Source organism: Xenopus laevis, chromosome 3L, assembly GCF_017654675.1.
Source record: "Xenopus laevis strain J_2021 chromosome 3L, Xenopus_laevis_v10.1, whole genome shotgun sequence".
Classification (NCBI taxonomy): domain Eukaryota; kingdom Metazoa; phylum Chordata; class Amphibia; order Anura; family Pipidae; genus Xenopus; species Xenopus laevis.
The window spans coordinates 97,305,079-97,325,587 of NC_054375.1; the positions used below are offsets into that span (position 1 = coordinate 97,305,079).

The following is a 20,509-nucleotide window of genomic DNA, read 5'->3' on the forward strand; positions in this document are numbered from 1 at the left end:
CCTAAACAGCCTTCTGTATAAGTGAAGGGTTACAGAATATTATATCAATACTGTATTAATCAATGCCAGTGACATTCCATAAAAATATTATATAAAAAATACGGGGGACACTGCAGAACTACTGGCAGTCTTTTAAAATCACATAGCAAAATATCTGCAGTCCCCTCTGTGATTCTGAGCCATCATTTCATAATGCGCACTCCAGATCTAAACTCCCACAGCTCCCGCTGCATACATTGCTATGGCATTGTACTATGATGAGGACATTTTTTATTTTTAAAGGAGGTCAAGGCAGTAATAATGTAACCATACCCATTACCCATTTTATGCCTTCATATGCAGTACAAAGTAAACAAATACATTGGAAAAAACATTTTTAATTCCTGTACAGACAAATGTGCATTAAGTAGAGGTCAAAGAAATTGATGAAAAATACCTTGTCCACTCTGAGCCTCAGGTACCCTCTCTCTAATGATCCGGCAGGCATCATACACTGCCGTGGACGGCTCAAATTGCATGGTTTTAACCACATTGCACTGCCGGACACAGATCTTCAAAGACACGGCCACCATGGTGACAGCTGACAGGATCAGACCAATACTCTAAACAGAAAACAGAATTAAATGTTTAATCTATATATTTAATCTACATTATCATTCTATTATTTCCTGCCATGAAGTTACAATAGCTACGTCTTTTTGAAAAGAGACTGTAATTTTTACCTGCTTTGATACATATTGTGGTTTCAGTATTCATTGTCTGACCCTGCATCCCAACACAAAACAAAGCACATTTACACCCTCTACTAGGATAAATGACAGTTAGAATTTAACAAGACCAAATCAAACTGCTACATTATTGAGTTGTTCCATACTAAGTGCCCAAAGAAATTAACATTCAAAAGTTCAGTTCAACACGTCTTATCAATAACTGATCCTACTCCCGTCTGCCTAGTGACCTGGCACAGATGCATGTGATCCTGGAACTCGCTATGAATTCTTCCCTGTGATATGCAAGTTCCTAAATAGCTTTTAACCACTTCACTGGCTGGAACATTCAGTTACCATTCATTATGAGAAAGCACTGAAGGAAAGGGCAATGAAAATCAAGCAGGGCTAGATTAATTGTTCTGCTACATGTATCATGCTGGCAAACAAATAGGAGAGAGGATAAATTTACTTTCCCATAAAACTGTGCGGATGTTAACTATAATAATGATAAATATCACTCATTACTAAATTGTCATCATCATTTTAATGACCATTTAAACTGCATAATTTAGTTTAGTGGACGACTCAGGGCAGGTCAGAGATGTTAGGCAATTCCCACCAACAGACGCAATGTGACGCAATAAACGCACAAGTAGCTTGTCCCTTGTTTGAATCAGTCTGTGTGCCGGTCCGATTTCCTTTCTACAGATAAGTTGGAAGTGCCATCTTCCTAAAGGTCTGCAAGTGAATTCTTTCTACCTGGACAGCTCATCTGTATTCACGGCAGCTTGTGAGCAAAAAAGCAGCTTTTAAATAGGCTGTTATTTCCATGAACCCCTTCATAATTTTGCCTTAAAATGCACAGAATTATTTGGCAATAACAAGCCTGAAATTGATTGTCGCTTAAAGTGGACCTGTCACCCAGACACAAAAATCTGTATAATAAAAGTCCTTTTCAAATTAAACATGAAATCCAATTTCTATTTTTTATTTAAGCATTCATAGCTGTTGTAAGCTCATTTAAAAATCTCAGCTGTCAATCAAATATTGTCTGCCCCTCCTCTATGCCCGTGGCATAGAGGCGGGGCAGACAATTACTTTCACTTTCAATTCAGCACTTCTTAGATGTCACTGCTCCCCACACATTCCCCCAGTTCTCTTTACCATATAACTGTGTGGTCAGGGCATGGGGATGGACATTGGGTCCCCCATTCTGGTGCACAAACAAGATTCTGAGATGATACAAGGCTTTTCTTAATAACAGTGTCCACAAAATGGCTGCTGCCTGCTTGCTATAATTTTGAAATCCCAGACTGAAGGAAACAAGATTCAAATAATTTATATAGTGTAGTTATAGTTCATTTTCCTTGACTAATCTGATAAAATAGGATTTTGAATAATTTTTTTGGGTGACGGGTCCCCTTTAAGTGCAGATCATGAAAAAACAAACGATGATCACTTGATTAAGGTATGACAGTCCCTATACAGTGGACACCAAAAGGGGCAGGGCTCATCAGAAAGTGGGTGGGTTTTAATTGGCCAGGGTAATAACTAGCCATTGTAGATCAGAGGCATGGCAGATCATATTTTTAAATATTGGCAGGTATTGCATCCATGCATGTAGTCAAAGCTTTTCCCAGCTGATCAGACCATGGGACACCCACTAAAATATACCAAAAATCCTGATGAATGCAGCTTGACAATTTTGGCAGTTGATCAATGAGCCACTCAGGCTGTCTAGAGAAACAAATCTGGCAGGTTAATGTGTCTTATAAGGCACAGGCAGGTATTAAATGGAAAGAAGCTGATCCCTCTCCTCTTCTAGTAGTATTTCTGGTCAGGTTATCTCTGAGGAAGCATAGAGACCATGACAAAATGGTTGTTCAGGGCAAGAGATATAAAAGGCAATATTAACTTAAATATATATTCCAGTTTGGTAAGATTCTTTAATATGCCACTTAATATAATATAAACTGTTGCTTAAGTATTCAATTAGGGGGTAACGCTTTAAATCAGTGTAGACACTAGCAGTTTAAGGCCATGTTCATCCATGTAGGTGACTAAACTTTACAATATCCCAATTGTCCTATACCTGGGCATTTCATAGTTTAATGAGCCTTGTATAAGTGAGCACATCGTGTCACAGCCATAAAGAATCTTTTGATCCTACACACTATAATATATCATGGTCACTACTATAGTGATATATCACTGGCCTAGCAGTTAAAACATTGGCTAGACAGAACCAGAAGTATACATCTACCATCAATGTAATTGGTGGAAACACCATGTTTTTTTTGCACACCATTATAAATATCCTAGTAAGTGTTGGCTGCATCTGAAGAGGAGTTATAGGATTAAACAGCAAACAGTTATGATGAGTGAAGGATTTTCCCAGGTGTGCAAAGATTTCGAGCAGCACAGACATGCAAAGGAATGCTCCTGGCAGCAGACTAAACATAGCAGACCACGTTCCACTCAAATGACCTATATATTTTGCTATACATTAAATGGGGCATACACATTCTGATGTGATTTCCTAGACTAAAAAATGAAATTCTTATATAGATCTGTCATTTTGCATCATCTAAAAACTTAAAATTGTCATTTAAAATAATGCTCTTATTGTTAAGCTTCTCATGCATTCTATTTCTTGTCTTTTTTTGCATGGGAAGGTTAAAACATGTTTTAAAAATAATAACAAACCTAGCCTTTGCTCTTTTTATACTTGTCTTGGAGCAAAGATTCTCTGTACAAATGGGGCATTTCTGTTTAAATCTGGGGTGAATGCCATTTTACCATGGGAGCAAATTTGCCCAGTTTACATAATGGACAGTTTCAGGGAAAAACATGGCACATTGCATTTTCACCTTGCCTTATTTACAATATTAGACATACAGTGAAAACTCAATTTTGTATCACCTGATTTGATATTTTCCATTGTTTTTTGCTGTCCAATCTATATAATATGCATAATACATTTCCCCAATATTACATTTTCCCAGATTTTACACCATTTTTTTTCTAGTCCCCTGAAAAACGTAAAATGGGGGTTCTAATGTAAATCCTTTATAATAATTAGGGAAAAGGGAAAAAAAGGATAAATGTTTTAACCATTTCTCTACTTTCATATTACAAATACAATTGGAAAATAAAAGTCTATAGTACCCATTTCAGCAGTACTTATCCAGCAGCTCCGTGGATATCGGAAATAATATATCCGACAGTAAGAGGTTGCATCTGTTAGACTCATGACCTGCTCTATACATCTTTGAGTCTGGAGACAATGGAGATGGAATCCAGGCATTGCCTGATCCTTCTTGGCTACTGAGTGAGTAGAATGTACTAGTGGATGCCTGAATTCATTCTTTAATCACACTTTTTTTTAACTATTTATTATAAATTAATATAATTCAACTGGGCTGACTGAAGAAAAGCAATCTTTAACACAACAGGGATTTTGCTTTGAGAATCTACCAAAGGAAATCTGCAGAATCATTTAAAGAACCACCTCTTTAAGAGAAATAGATATGATTTACATACATGACAGTATTACGACGCAGCCTGAGTCATCCACTAATCCTTTTAGGCAAATGTAATGACACAATTCAGTGTGTCCAGCCTGCTGGGCTATTAAAGACAACCCCCCACATTCTATTACACACTAACATACATGGAGTGATTTATGTGATGGTGCCAGCGAGCTCAAGCTCAAAGTTCTGCAAAAAAAGTAACAATGAGGTTCACAAAACCACGAAACATGTTTATCCTTTAGAAATGTCTTTCTAGAACAGAACTAGTTATATCACAGACTAAATTCAATTTCATGGGGGGACTCAAATTTAATAACAATCTTGCAAAATATAACTTGACTGATTTGCCAGGTGACTGGCCAGCCAACAACAATTTAAAAAATTGCATTACAATATCTTCTTACATGTAAACAGTAATTTAAAAAAAACATAAAAATCAGTGTTTTGGTTCTTAAAGGAAAACAGAACCCAAAAAAATTAAAAAAATTAATTCTTGCATAATCAAAGAAAATGCATTTGTTCAAGTTTTGATGTAATCCCTATTGAACATAGTATCTGTCCCTTTTATATTCTATTTAGTCGAAATTGTGTGTGCTTCAACTACCTTGTATAACATTGTGAGTTGGGTGCAAAGCAGTTTGGGAACCCTTGCCAGGGATTACATAGACATACAAGAAAAAATACAGCTGCAGCACCTCTTTGTTGCAAAAAGTGAAAATTTTAATTTATTAGGTCAGACAACCAGGCAAAGTTTAGGGCTTATTCTCTCCCTTTTTCAAGTTAATAAATTAAATTTTTAAATTTTTGCAACAAAGAGGTTCTGCAGCTGTATATTTTCTTGTGTCTTTTACATTCTATGCACTTTTTCTACTGACTCTTGAAACACTATAGCAGTAGTCAGACTTTTAGTTCGCATCTGTAACCTGGGTTGGAAGAGCAGACTTTTTGCTACATTCAATACAGTGAGAAAAAGATTTATTGCGTGAAAATTAATGGACGAGGTTCAATCAGCCTATGACTAAGTATTTGTAACACAAAACGTTTACGGTTTTGGACACAATAAATTGCTTTACTTTAATTCAACTATCTGGTGGAAGATTGCCTTTATTTGAGTGCCTGCTCCAAAGAATTTTTTAATTTGAGGTTCAATTTGAGTTGCAATTCAATTCAGAAAAACTTATATAACTGTTAATCAGGTGAAAACTCTATTGAAGTCTATGGGGAAAAACTGGAAGTGAAATCAGGAGAAAAGTTTTTTCTCCTAACTTGATAAACCAAACCATAACATAACTTTTTCATAATGAATTGAATATGGTCCATTGTAGCAAACTGTGTTTTACTGTTTTTAAACAGATGTTTATATATTTACTAATCAATCATGATGTAGGTCGGATTTTGGTGCTGAAATCTGCACCTAGCTCAACGAAATGGACAATCGACGCTATGTATGCAATCGGCCTAAGGCCTTGGGCTTACAGAGTGTTGGCCCTGCTGTTGCCAGCCTGTGTTTTTTCTGCAGGCTGAGAGAAGCGGATCTGCTACCTTCTGCATCTCACTGTACTGATAGTCACAGCTACCGTCTGCTTATAGCTACAGTACACGGAGAGAAGTGGGCATATGGACACTATAGATCACTTTAATCACATTTAAATTTTATGCAAAGAAATTGGATCCTCAGACTCTTAAAATAGAATGTATATATCTGCCATAGTAATTATTGCCAGGTTAAACAAGTTTCAGTTTTCTAAACTAAATGTGGTCAGATAATGTGAGTGGGAATGTAAAAAGAAAAAAATTAAAAGCCATGATCATCAGTCAGGTCTCAGTGACCTGTAGCAGACATTAGGAAGGTTAATGTTCTTATGTTAACTGACGTCATAGAGCATGAATCAACGATGATTAAATATATTTAAAGTAATCCACAATTATGTGGAATGTTTGCACAGGGCAAGCTTACATTAAGATCAGGCACAGCATTACATTATGATTAATCCATGTAACAAAAATGTATCTCATAAAAAAAAAACTTTAGGGGCAGAGACACAAGGTCAGATTGGGGGAGATTAGTCGCCCGGCGACAAATATATTCTTCGGGGCGACTAATCTCCCCAAACTGCCTTTCCGCCAGCTAGAATGTAAATCGCCAGCAGGATGACAGTCTAAGTGCTTTGTTTTCCAAAGTCGCCTGAAGTTTCCTTGTGAGGCAACTTCAGACAACTTCGGAAAACGAAGAGCTCTGAGTGGCAGGCAGGGGAAGGCAGTTCAGGTAGATTAGTCGCCCTGAAGAAGAGGAGTTTTGTCGCAGGGCGACTAATCTCCCCGAATCTGACCATGTGTCTCTGTGCTAGAAATGGCCAACAACACTAGAGTAGTTGTTTCAGATGATGAGTAATCCTAAAAAATAAAAATGAACACGTTTATGTCAGCTTGTCTAACTAAACGCCATGAAACACAAATTCTGTATCCAACTGCCAAAAAGGTTAAATCATACATACAGCCAACTAAACATAGGATTTAGGCAGCAGCTGATCTAAAGTGACAATTTCTACTGTGAACAAAAAGGGAGGGAACACATAACCTTTCATGGAAATGTACAGAAAGTTCATGAGCATTGCCTGTGACTTGTACAAGGAGAGCTTGCATAACATAGTATTTATTTTTATAGCACCACAAATGTACAAAGTGATTTACAAGGCATAAACACAAAGAGGGATGTAATTATAAAACAGTGAGAATAAATACATAAGTGCTATTAGCTTCAATACACAGGTGAAATGAGACTGAAGCACTTGATGCACACCTTTTAGTAAGGGGAAATAGGAATCTTTTACACCAACTTTGCTTCCAAAGAGATCTTATAGAAATACAGGTATTGGATCCGTTATCCGGAAACCTGATATCCAGAAAGCTCAGAATTACGGAATAGCCGTTTCGCATAGACTCCATTATAATGAAATAATCCACATTTTTAAAAATGATTTCTTTTTTCTCAGTAATAATAAAACAGTAGCTTGTACTTGATCCAAACTAATATATAATTAATCCTTATTGGAAGCAAAACCAGCCTATTGGGATTATTTAATGTTTACATGATTTTCTAGTAGACTTAAGGTATGAAGATCCAAATTACGGAAAGATCCGTTATCCGGAAAACCCCGGGTCCCGAGCATTCTGGATAATAGGTCCCATACCTGTACAAGAAAACAATAACGGTTTTTTAGGCTGAAAAGCCCAATAAAGGTATGGCATCTATTATGCCTGGGACCAGAAGTTTTCCAGATAAGGTATGTTTCTGTTTTTGAATTACCATACTACTAAAGCTACTAAAAACATTGAAACATTAATACTTCGTTCTCCTTTAAAATCAAGTCTATAGGCGATGTCCTCCCATAATATGGAGCTTGGTGATATTGAGTTTCTGAATGAGAGAACCTATATCTTTAGGGCACACAATATCCACCTGCATTTTGTAGACAGCTGAAGAGAAGTGGATCTGCTCTCTTCCACAGTAACATGTATCTGCGCTGTCAAGTACAGCTTCCACCTGAGAGCAAGAACACTGAGTGGCGTGGAGAGTTGGCCGAAAATTCCTGCTTTTGTGTTTTTTAGGCTTATCTCCACTCCGCTACACGTACCTGCACTACACAGAACCACAGAAAAGAGCAGATCCGCTTTTCACCTCCTGCCTACAAAAGTAGTGATGCAAAGAATCACGTGGCTTTTCGTCACACAAATAAGAAAGTCACAACATTTTTAGCCCGCGCTTTTCTTTCCCCCTAATTTCCATATGCAAATAAGGGTTCAGATTCTGTTTGGTATTCTGCGATTCTTTCACAAAGGATTCAGCCAATTCCTAAAATTTTGGATTTGGTACATTTACAAAACACAGGTGGAAAGCAGCTGAGCCAAAGCTCTGTGTGTCCAGAGCCTTATTCAAAGTGAATTCAGGAAACTTTTATGTGATCATATTGGAAAATTAGAAAACAAGAATGATATTTACCTGCCAGGCAAACAATTCAAGTACTCAATTAAAAACATAGCCGTATTTTAATATATTAACCTAAACATATGTATTACTGTGACGCATGCAGAATTCCTCAGTCAGTGCATTTCCAATATAGCCCTACACTCCTACAGGAAGCATTAAGGGGGGGAAATAATAGCATATTTTGACAGCACTGTTAGAACGCAACAGCATTCAAACTGCCCTAAGTGCAAAGGCCTAAAGGCAATATCACAGGGGTCCTTTGTTAGATGCGCAAAATTGTCTACCAAGCAGTCAGCCAAACACACAGAAAGACATTTGTATTATAAACAATGTAAATCAGTGCATGCAAACTAGGCCAATAGCATAATCACATGAAAATGTAGAAGGGAGCATTTTTGTGCAATCACATTTTCACTCAATTACGCAATTGGACTGACTTGCATGCAGCCATTTACATTGCCTGTAACACAAAGTCATTTTTGGGCATTTTGTTGATAGCATTTGTGACATTGCCCTCATAGCAAGCCAAACCAACAGCCATCTATGGTTGAATCCTGCAGTTATCTGCATTCCAGACAAGGCACTATGAGTACAAAGCACAATAATCAGGGCCTGGCAGAGAGCGCCACTAGAAACAGAAGGAAGAATGCAAAGAAAGCGAAGACACAGCATGACTACAAACCAGCAGGTTTAAAGCGATAGTGAACCTTTAATATAATGTAGATGATGGTATTCTAAGGTTACGTAACACTTTTTAGTTTAGTTTGTCTTTATTTTGCACAGAATTAATCATTTTTGAATTCAGATGAACTCTACTTTAAATTTAAATAAAAATGTTCATTATCTCTGAACAAAAAATGTCCTTTTCAGTTATCCATAGCTTTAACATCCCATGATTAATGTTTGGATCTGGTCAGCCAGACACTGAATCCTGAATTAAATGCATCCCTATTTATTTATTAAACATAATGTACTGCAGTTACCCATTTGGAATTTCTAAAGCAATCCTTTTGTAAAGGTGGCCATTCACGGGCCGATAAAAGCTGCAGACAGACCGAGTCGGCAACTTATTGGCCCGTGTATGGGGCCCCCCGACGGGCTTCCCCGATTAAAAATCCCGTCGGATCGCAGGCGCATCTGTTTGTTGATGGGGTCCGGCAATCCACCCGCCCATTACAATTTGTTAGGATTCGATCGTTGGGCCCTAGGGCCCACGATCGGATCAGCCTGATATTGCCCACCTCAAAATATTTCACTCATGTCTAATAACCAATAAGGGCTAATAAAAAAATAGCAGTGACAAAAGCAACCAGACAGCATTTAAAGCAACTTGCTAAAAAGAACAAGCCAATTACTAAAAATTTAACTTTTGAAAATTCTGCTTGCTTTATAAGCGCTACTGCAGTTACACATTAAAGGTATTCCGTTATGGTGAGGCAAGCAATCTTCTTACATTCCCAAGTGCACTCAGCCTTGTGACTAATGCTTTGATAAGCTTCATCTTCTTTTTACTGCAGCATGGTAACTTGTAGTGATGTCAAACCCCATCCCCTTCCAACACCCCAACAGCTACTAACAGAACAATGGGCAGGTAACAATATAGCAGCTCTTCCTGAACTCAAAGTAATTCCATGTTTTTATGCTGCCATCCCTGTTCTGCTTTGGGCTAATAGCACTGGTAAAGAAACTATGCACGCTACCACCCATTCACTTTAACGGCAATGGTATATGGCGAGCTTTGTTGCCCTCACGCCCTGTAGGCAACAGAGAAACTCAAATTACTTTTTAATTGCTTTCTATGCAAATCGTAATACATTACATAGTGTAGAGGCAGAAGGAGTGAACTCAAAAATCTTCTGCATTGCTAAAAATGCTCCTATGTGGTTAATGAGTACAGCCATATAAATGATAATTATATGAATGCATATAGTATCTATTTTTGTTATCTAAAGTAATTGAAAACTATATTATAACAAATGATTTGGAATAGAATTGATTCAAGCACTAATTATATCACAAAAAATACAGTGAAATATCTTTAGTGAGTGTAGTATGAATCTAATCTTATGATTGCAAAACTTTACAATTTTGTATAATGAAATGATTGGGAGATCTTTGATTAACTGGATTTTCTTTTAATTAGTATAGCTACAGATTTCTTTTTTTATGTGAGTAGATTGGAAGGGGTTAATTTGTTAGCTACATGGGTGGGTAACCTTGGGTTTAAATGATGTGTATACCAATGAGGGTTGAGGTCTCTGAGGAAGTGCTGTGACACGAAACACGTCAGACCTCAGATGCTGTTTTTACCAGTGTATCAAGATGTGTAAATAAAGTAATCTTTTTTTACCTACAACTTGAAAAGGACTCCGGAATGTGCCGTTGCAACGACTGGTGTGTGTATTGGATACGTTTTTCTTAGTAATGGACTCAGGGCGGCAGCACTTGGATCACAACGCCAACCGGGTAAGATCCCTAAACAATGACATAAATACTCTGCATGTGTGGGGAGAAGTAACCACTCCAAAGTAGAAGCGTTAGCTCCAGGGCGGGATGCACCCGGGCCATGAAATGTGAACGGTGAGCGGGTTTTATGTATATAAAAAAGATAATAAAATACAGAGAGTTGGCCCAACGGATGCGGAATTTATTTTTGGACCCCCTTTGCAGTTCTGGATATATTGTTTTAGTTAATGAGTATAGCACTAAAGCAGGAGAAACAGAAGCAAGTCCTTTACAACTGAGACATTAACAAACAATAAATAAAAATGCTTGTGTGTATTTCACCCCAACCCTCATTTAATGGCACCAATAGTCCTTTAAAAAACTACTATTCTTTTAAGTACAAGTCGGTGGTTTGAACGTTCTCAGTTAAACCTGAGGGAGAGCAGTGTGAATTACAAAATTGTATAAACCAAAGATGTGCTTCAATAATATCATATCATACAATCCAATAATGCAAATGGGCAGTCTGCAGTCCTGTAGTCCCTAGGTTTCATTCCTGCCAGGGCACTACGGGGATTATTCATTAATGCAATCATCTCTGAAAAGTGCTGCAGAATATGTCGGCTCTATATGAACAAAATTGTAATAAAAATAATAACTTCCTATAGTCTGAAAGTTAGTTTGGGAAATTCAACAAGCAGCTATGGTCCTCTATGGTGTGAGCGTTCCACTGAGCATTATAGGAACTTTACCCACACCTCTCTACTGATTAAATTAATGTATTTATTTAGTAAATGTGGAGTTAACAAGAATTGTGTGTATTAACTTTGGCATAACAGCTTTATTTCCCCTCATTGAAAAAATTAGTTTGTACCCCATTTAGATCTCAAGACTCAAGTATCGATAAAACCTCTCATTCGAAGCCTTGCCAATTACACATAAAACTGCTTCAAAGCAAACAAAGTTCATTCAGCGCTCATACTAGGTATCTTGATTGCAGCTGCCTGGTCCACTCTGCTGGACTCTTCAATATAAAAACTGCTGCAACCTGTTCTGGTCTAAAGCACAGTTAATATTCCAGTATGTTTTACTGACAGAGAAAACACTTGGAGTACTTGGGAGTACTTGGAACTTAGGGAGGTGACAAATAAAAACAGTGGATAAGCTGCAAGAATCAATTGCCATCTCAGTATAAGACCAGTCTCCCATTTTGAAATTACAAATTCGATTCCATTATGGTGAAAAAAATTCCATTAATCATTTGCAAAAACTTCACAGTATTTAGGGGTGCCACCTTTCCTCCTGACTAACTCCGGGTGGGGAGGTGGGACCGTGACAGTAGGTGGGGCCATGATGTAACGGGGCATGCCATGGTCAGGGACCAGACTATGACATGGTGATTGGTAATTGGACAATCGCTGCATCAATCTCGGGGAATCCAGCCGGGTTGTCCTAATTTGAAAAATCGGGCAAGCAGTTTTGACACAGACTGGCCATCAAAAACACAGGCTGTCCAGTCAAAACCGGACAGGTGGCAACCCTAAGGGGTGTCATGGTGAACCACAACAAAAAGCATAGGGATACATTTTTGAGTCACAAACCACAGACCAGTGGAAACCGCTAATGTGTATATTTAGGCAGAGAACTGCCATTACCGCCAGTACTGGCAGCAATTGTGACTTCAGATCCTTCTCTGCAACCTGCAACTATTCCAGAGAAAACACATCATTTGCAATAAGTACTGAAGGGAATATCATTGCTGCTGGACAATAATGGATAGTTAAACTGTGGAAGGAAGCATTACACCTTGCCTGGGGAAATGAAGTAGCATGGAACAGCTCAAGAGCATTTAATTTACGATTTCTGGCAGGCAGAGCCTGTTACCCACAAATTAAATTTTAAAGCAGTGGCAGGTAAGCAGTTAAGCCATGGTTCTTGACTGCGGATATTACCCATTACAAAAAGCTCATTGTGGTATTTCTAAAGGTATATTTATTTTTCAGAGATGCAGTGAATCTAGGATTGAGTTTGCTATTCAAAAATTCTTATAAGGTAATGTATATCTAGTAAACCATAGCAATCAATCAAATGTTTGTCTTTATTAGTAAGTATTACCTACTAATTGGTTTCTATGGATTAATAGACAAGTAGCAAACTTAAATTGACAGTGTACCCCCTTTAACATAAGTTGAATGAACAGGGCTTGTGTGAAACTATAGCTATTTCTTGAGCTTAAAAAGAAGAAACATGGAAACTGAAGTGAATCCCTCTGCATCAAGCCAAAACATTTAAACCAGAAACTGAAGGGAGGTGGTTGTTTTGTAATCTAACTACCTACCTCATAAGGACCAAACACGGAGTAGCTTCAGTTGATCTTTTTGACCTGTTTAGCTGAAGGTATAACAAAAACCATATTTTTTTTGTGATTAAAACAACAGGCAAAAAAGTATGTTCAGTGCAAGCCCTATTCATTACACTCATATAAAACAAGGGTTATCTTCCCCTGTAAGGCTATTTATTACATTAGCCCCACAGGCAAAAGTATTGCTCTGGACAGTTATATTTTGTAGAAGATTCAGAATTTTGCAGATCCAAAAGCTGAATACTTTGCAGTCAATGGGAAAAAAATACATGCGCAAAAAAAAACTTGGGCAATATAAAAAAAACTGATATATACTGGTTTAAAAAAACTGATTGTTACATAGCTATCTCTAAGATAACACTTCATATTTACCTATAAGCATATAGGCATTATATTTGCATTACAGTGTCCATTTTGAGGGGGGTCAAATTCTTACATGTTAATCCCTTACTATGAGAGTTATGTGGGTTCCTACAAAGCCTACAGCTTGCAACATCTTTGGTTCCCACTGTATCACTAAGAATAACCACTGCATTAACTCAACATAATCCTATAGAAACAGCATGCAAATCAATTTTAAAATGTAAAGTCAGGTCATTTTTCACTGGGAAGAATTTTCATCCTCATAAAATCAAATCTGAATGCAAAGCACAATCAAATTACATGCAATCTCATGGGTAGGATGATGGTCACAGCAAAATTAGTATGAATGTTTCTTTTGTCAAAATGCCAAGGTGCGTTTGGCATCATCTCCACAATTAAAAAATGACAAAAACTTCCACTCCAGATTAAGCAACCTCCAAAAAAAGAATATTATTTGTTTATAACTCCATCAACTTTTCAGTTGTATTATCTAAACATATTACACTGCTTTTTACTAACCAACACCCTAACAGTTAGGAATGGCAATGTGAAGATTCCAAACACAGATCCAGGCTGCAAAGCATTCGGCACAAGGATACAAAGCAATCTGCTCTTGGCAGAAACAGAACCATTTTGACATTCTTTTTTTATTTACAACATATTTGTTTTAAAAATGAAACAGAAATTATCCTTCTTATATCTTAACCCGGTCATCTGCTTCAGCAGGTAGGGGGTTAAAATGTTTATTAAGCAAAAAGGACTCGGATGTGAACTTAGAACAGAAGAATTTGGGTGGGTGTTAAAGAGCGGGGTGTGACTTCACCCTGATGGAGTAGTCTGTCCATAGGGAGGTCACATTAATGCTATTGAAGATACTAGAAACACAATATGTGTTGGCAGATTAAAACCACTTGGCCCACATGCTGTTTTTTTGTTACCACCTTCAAAGCCTCAGATCCCATTTTATACATAGCTTTCATGTACATACACAGTTCCTTTATCAAGTATTTTACACAATTTAGGGCTAGTCCACACGAGGAGATTCGGGGAGATTTTGTCGCCAGACGACTAATCGTCTCATCTTCTGAGCGACTATCTCCCCGAACTGCCTCAGCGGTTTTCCCCATAGGCTACAATGAAAAGTCACCTGCGCTAATGCACTCGCGGCAATGTGTTTCAATAGTCGCCCAAAGTTGCCTCAGTTACCCTTATACAATGTTATTCCCTAGATATAAAATAAATAATTCTAGGAGAAGCTAAAGAGCATGATCTATTACATTAGAATTTTGGCAAAGTAGCAGCTCCGAATATTATGTTAAAGCACATGGCAAGTATTGCTGCCCACACAGTATCTATCTCACATCCATACAAATTGAAAAGCAGCAGTGATACAGAGACAGAATGTAAATAAGCGTAAATAATTCACTGACCCTCCTGGTTGTGCATCTGCAAATGCCCTTATATTTTGGATAAAAAACTATATAAATTATTATATATAAAGAGCTAGTCCTCCTATGCTGTTACTTTGTAAAGCACATACAAAAATGCTGTATAACAAAGGGACACAAACTGTTTAAATGATTGCTATACTGTTACAAATCTTATAATTATAGGAAACAGATGCTTTGGGATAATATGACAATAGCTTTATTTTTAAGAGTTAAATGTTAAAATAAAAATAAAAAGTTTGTTAAAACTGTATACCCCTTGGTTTGTTATTAAGTTGCTTTCATTCAGCTTCTCTTCTTCTGACAGTGGGAAAAAAACTACTTTTGAGATAACTAAGCTTTTACTTTATGGTTCCAGTAAGTGCACTAAATACCAGCTGTTCAATGGATACTTGTTTTTGGCACAAAGTATGTAAGCCCTGCGCAAAAGGATTTCTAAAAAGTCACCATTTTATACTGGGCATTTTTTCTTGAATAGAGTAAAGCCAAGCCCGCCCAACACAACTGAATGGAAGAGTCAGTCTGCCTAATTGTGCACAATACTTTATATTTGAGGAATAAAACGAATAAATTGTGATGCAAGCAGAACACAATGCAGATCCCGTATCACCCGTGTGAAATATCTAAACTGAAAACTCAGCAAAATAACACTGAAAATACAAGAGGAACGAAGTGTCTGAAAGCATGCAATGGCAACTATGCAATTTTAAGCATAAGGCTAAGTTCATCTTTAAAGGGCACCTGTTACCTGAAATTGCTTCCTGCACCGGAGGTGCAGGCTAATGTAGCTCATACTCTGGTTAGGGGAAACAAGTTTTGTTTTATTTTTTAAAAATAGCACCCACCAGCACCAGGAAGGAGCTCCCGATGCGAGTGGCAATGTTGTATACCATGCACACACGTAACAAGTCTCCTCGGTTGTTCATTATGTGCATGCACTTTTTGATTTGTGGGTCAATTAATATTTGCATTGACCTCAGTGACTTCTCTTGGCGGTTGCATTTATTCAAGGCTTTACATGCTATTACAATAAATAATCGCATAAGAACAGTGCAGTTTCTGAATTGTATAGCCAGAGAAGTTTGTAATAGTGAAGGCATCAGGTGTCAGTGTAGCCATTTATCAACACTGGGCAAATCTGCACCTGGGCAGTAGCCCATGGCAACCAATTAAATGTTTGCTTTCGCTGTTTTTTCTGCAGGTAGCTGAAAAAGTTCATCACTGTCTGAAAACCACTGATTACTGCCCAGGTGCAAATTTGCCCAGTGTTGATGAAACACATTTCGTTGATGAGCAATTCAAAGTGCTTTTATTTCGAAAATGAGCTCTGATATTGTTATTTATTAAAGTATGCCATTGCACCGTTCTGTTGATATAACAGATGCAGGTATTAATAGCAATGCAAGCGTTACAGTAAGGCTCTTTCAAAGTCTTTAATGTTCAAAAATTTGCAGAGCTCAAAATGATGACGCTTGCTAGGCAAAGCTAGTGTTTCACAGGCTGTTGTAAAATCACACAAATATAACAACCCTTAACATAGACATTATCCACCCAGCCCTCCCAAATGGTTGCTATTGATAGCTTCTGTGCAGCTTCTGAGTATAGTGTCTGTACCACCTCTCTCCTTAATGTTTATAGCACATACATACAGAAGCCCTACATAGGGCAACGCCGCCAAAAGAGCAGATCTCTCCCCAAAATGCCCACCTTGAGGTGGGCGATATCGAGTTGATCGGATCATGCCCTAGGGCCCAATGATCGGATCACAACAAGAAGAATACAGATTGAAGGACACTTCAAAGAACTGATGCGTTCCTTGATCCAACGGTATTTTTAAACAGATATCAATCAAAATAGCCTGTCAGAGGCCCCCATACACTGCCCAATAAGCTGCTAACAATCTGTAGCAGTTTATATAGGCTTGTGTATGGGGAATTTAGGCGTTTTGTGCATCTGAAATGTAGCAAAACACCAGCACGGCAAAGTTTACACATTGAATCTGGACCTGTACTCAAGGTTAATGGCCCATGATGATGCCTCATGTAGTTTTACCAGCAAAAGGGTATGTCCCCCAAAGAATCGCATACCATTTACAGTATAATAAATAGTGAAAAGCTACACCAGAAATCTGATTTTGATGCTCTTTTTGCAAAATAATGAATTATTTGGATCATATATTTTAGTAAAAGATTGTACATGCCATCACTGATCCCACTTATTAAGACTGATCCACACACCTTTAAGTCCCTACCCAACCTTGCTATAAATAGTCCCTGGAACACGGACTAGCTTATCTGACATCACATGGATCACAGGACAACTGAATTACAGGATGGCTAGTGCATATGACAGTAACACACAGGAATATGTTATTCTGGACGACAAGATGAACATATTTTCTGCAGGAATCATACTCCCCTCTGATGTCTAACTAGACCGATTGATAATTACTTCATAGGCTGTTATATCTCTCCCTTTATCGTCTTTATTCTGTTCTGCGACATTCACAAGGTTTTATTCTTCAACATGCTACAGAGGCAGAACTTTAAAATCTGAACACTAAAATCAGTTTGAAAATTAAATTTTAATCATGCTAGCATGTTATGGATACACAATGCAACAATGACTCAGAATATTATGTCTAACTAGTTTGAAATGACTAAAAACTGCAAAGGCTAAATAGATCTTTGTAAAGGAAAAGACTATCTAGTGAACTCTTAAATAAAATGGTTGCAAGCCATGGAGAATACAATTATCTGATTTCAGGTTTAAAAAAAATTATTGGAAACAAAATATTACCATAGTGACGACATTTCGGAACCTTGCCAATTTACTAACGGTCGCCGGCGTAACTACGCCAGTGAAGGAGATAGACTCTAGTGCTACTTCGCTCACTAACGCCAGGTGAATTTGTGCTCTGGCGAATGGATATGACTACGCGAATTCACTAAGATGCAGATTTTACTGAACGTTACCTCTTATGCCAGACTTGCCTTCGCCACCTCAGACCAGGCCAAGTGAAATAGAATCGATAGGACTTCCTCAAAAAATAGTTGAAAATTTTTCTAAGTCCCAAAAAACGCTAGTGTCTTTTACTTTTATCAGGGTGATAGGCTCCAAAAGAGCATAAAATTGTTTTTGGGTAACCTGCTTCATCCCTACATTTCCTAACATATGGCACATAAACTATACACTGGGCTCATGTGTAGGGCAATATAACAACTTTATTTTATTTTATTAAGGTTCCCTTGGCTTGTGTAGTGCAATGTATTTGCTGCAACATATATATCCATTGAACTTTAACTTCCCGCAGTATGCAAATTAGGCAACACTAGCACAACTTCACTTTGCTTGGCGCAGTAACGCTAGCGCAACTTTGCCAGCTTTCGGCGCCATGGACGCAACTTCGGATTTTAGCAAATTAGTGTTGTCCTGACTAATCTACACCTGGCAAAGTGTTGCGCTGTGAGCGAAGCAGTCGCTGGCGAATTTTCGGAGGTTAGTAAATTTGCCCCCTAGTTTGTTAGTTCCTCATCTTTATTAGTTTTAGAGTTACTAATGTTTAACCATGTTGCAATTCTATTACACATCAGCACTTTTGCTAAGGGTGGACATTCAGCTTCAGCCTCGAATATCAAAAAATTCCCCTCTAGCTCGGTCTGCTTTTAAGAATTGCATTAACCTTAATAAAGTAATGCAATTTCCATGCTATGGGAGGCTATTTTCCCTTAAAAAAAAAAAAAAAACCACACACACACACACAAGATTCAGAAGCTTTGCCTCTAAAAAAAGAAAATGAAATACAATCGACCACTGCATAGTTAACTATGTCTTGACAAAAGGAAGGGAACAAAGTGGGCTATGTTATAAGATAATCATTTATACACCCACGCTCTATACCCACTTGACTCTTTTACATAACGAAATAGCGATATTATAAAGCTGCTGTAGGACATTTTTATATAGGCAACGCCTACACCACAGAACAAAAAGGAGCATATGAATGAATAAATAAATAGTAAAGTATAAGGGTAATGCCACGCTTTGAGTCACTATCACTAATATGATGAAATCTTTGCTTGCAGCCCTGTTTGTGAGATTTTCTCTGTTAAGGGGATGCTAAATAAGACATTAAACATCTCCAGTGACACTGGATATGGACACAGTAAAAGCAGTGATATAAAGCACTGGCAGTTCCATGTTTGATATACATATTTTATTTAAGGCTATTACTTGTCAAAACCAAGACATTTTTGGTGGAAAATTGAAAAATTCTTCCATAGTCTTGTTTAAAGGACACTTGAGGACAATTCACATTAAACTTTAGTTTTAAGGGGTAGTTCACCTTCAAAACATTTGTTTTTAGTATAGTTTCCAAAAAATAATAATGCAGCAGTAACTTTACTCATTACTAAGAATTCTCCCAGACATAATGGGGCAAACTCACTAAGGGGCGAAGTGGCCATCATTAGCGACAATTCGCCAAAAATCCAATCTGCAAGGACATTGGCAATTCTCTAACAGGCCTAGAAGACAATTCGCTAGGGAACGAGACCGTTCCTAGAGCTCGTTTGCACCCCATTGCCAGGCAACTTTTCTCTCTGGCGAACGGTCGTAACTGAACGTTACCTCTTTCACCAATTACTTCATCACCTCAGACCAGTCGAACAGAAAAAACTAAGCTACATATTCCTCAATCTTATATTGGTGACATCATTTCCTGTATGCCGGAAATGCATTAAAGTTGTAAAAAAACGCTGGCGAATTTTCTTTTTTTAAAGTGGGATTGCCTTCAAAACTATTAAAGAAGTTTGTGTTAACATTTTTTTCCCAGATAATGGAGGGGCATGGCACATGTGTTTTAGGGTGGGCTCAGGGGAGTTTGAGGGGCTGCTGAAACTCCTGTGCCACTGCAAGGTAAAAGGGGACTAGGGGCTATTCAGAGCGGTTTGTTGTCTGAGCGATTTCTATCATGGCAGACTACTTACAAAATACTCAGAACTGCCCTATGTTAATTTCTATGGCATTTAATCACTCAGGTGAAAACATTTTATTAAATTGTATCCTGAACCATTGCCCTGAAATTATATATTGCTTTCAGAAACAAGAAAGGGGCACATGTAAAATAAATGCTCTCAGGACTGACATTTTAAACAATATGATAATTACTCAGGCTGTGCCATATTACATAACATCTGGAAGGGCTTTTATGTAGGTCACATGAATACACTTAGAATGTATGGCGATATATATATATATATACACACACTCCAAATGGAAAGTTATAGAAGGCTAATGGAGAAAGAAACATGAAAATGAGGGCAGCGTGAACAATAAAGCAGAAACTTGATTAGTAGTGGCAATTTTCACAAAGGTAAAATGATAATGTCTAAAATGTCTAAATATCCACTGTCATCTTTACATAAATGCTTGTTATATCTTTGGAAAATGTGTTTCAACCTATAAGAAAAACAGGTCATTATAAATGTGGGCATTCATTTAATCATTTAATTATGGATACAGGTTTTATAATGGATACAGAATGTATATAAAAAGACATGCCCACATTTCATCCCTGGATCATATATGTTGAGAATGACATTTTATTTCTGTGAAACAGAGGATTTAATAGCAGTGTGGTATCTTACACCATAATGGCG

General features: G+C 37.6%; 1 protein-coding gene across 3 annotated transcripts in view; it reads right to left on the reverse strand.

Moving 5' to 3' along the window:
* The window catches only part of LOC108711290 (talin-2), a 118,237-nt gene that overhangs the window by 69,269 nt on the left and 28,459 nt on the right, over positions 1–20,509 (reverse strand). For all 3 annotated transcript variants that reach the window (XM_018252882.2, XM_041586665.1, XM_041586664.1), the window contains exon 2: positions 437–602. In XM_018252882.2, coding sequence (XP_018108371.1) covers positions 437–572 — 136 coding nt within the window. In that variant the 5' untranslated portion in view covers positions 573–602. The remainder of the gene's footprint in view (positions 1–436; positions 603–20,509) is intronic.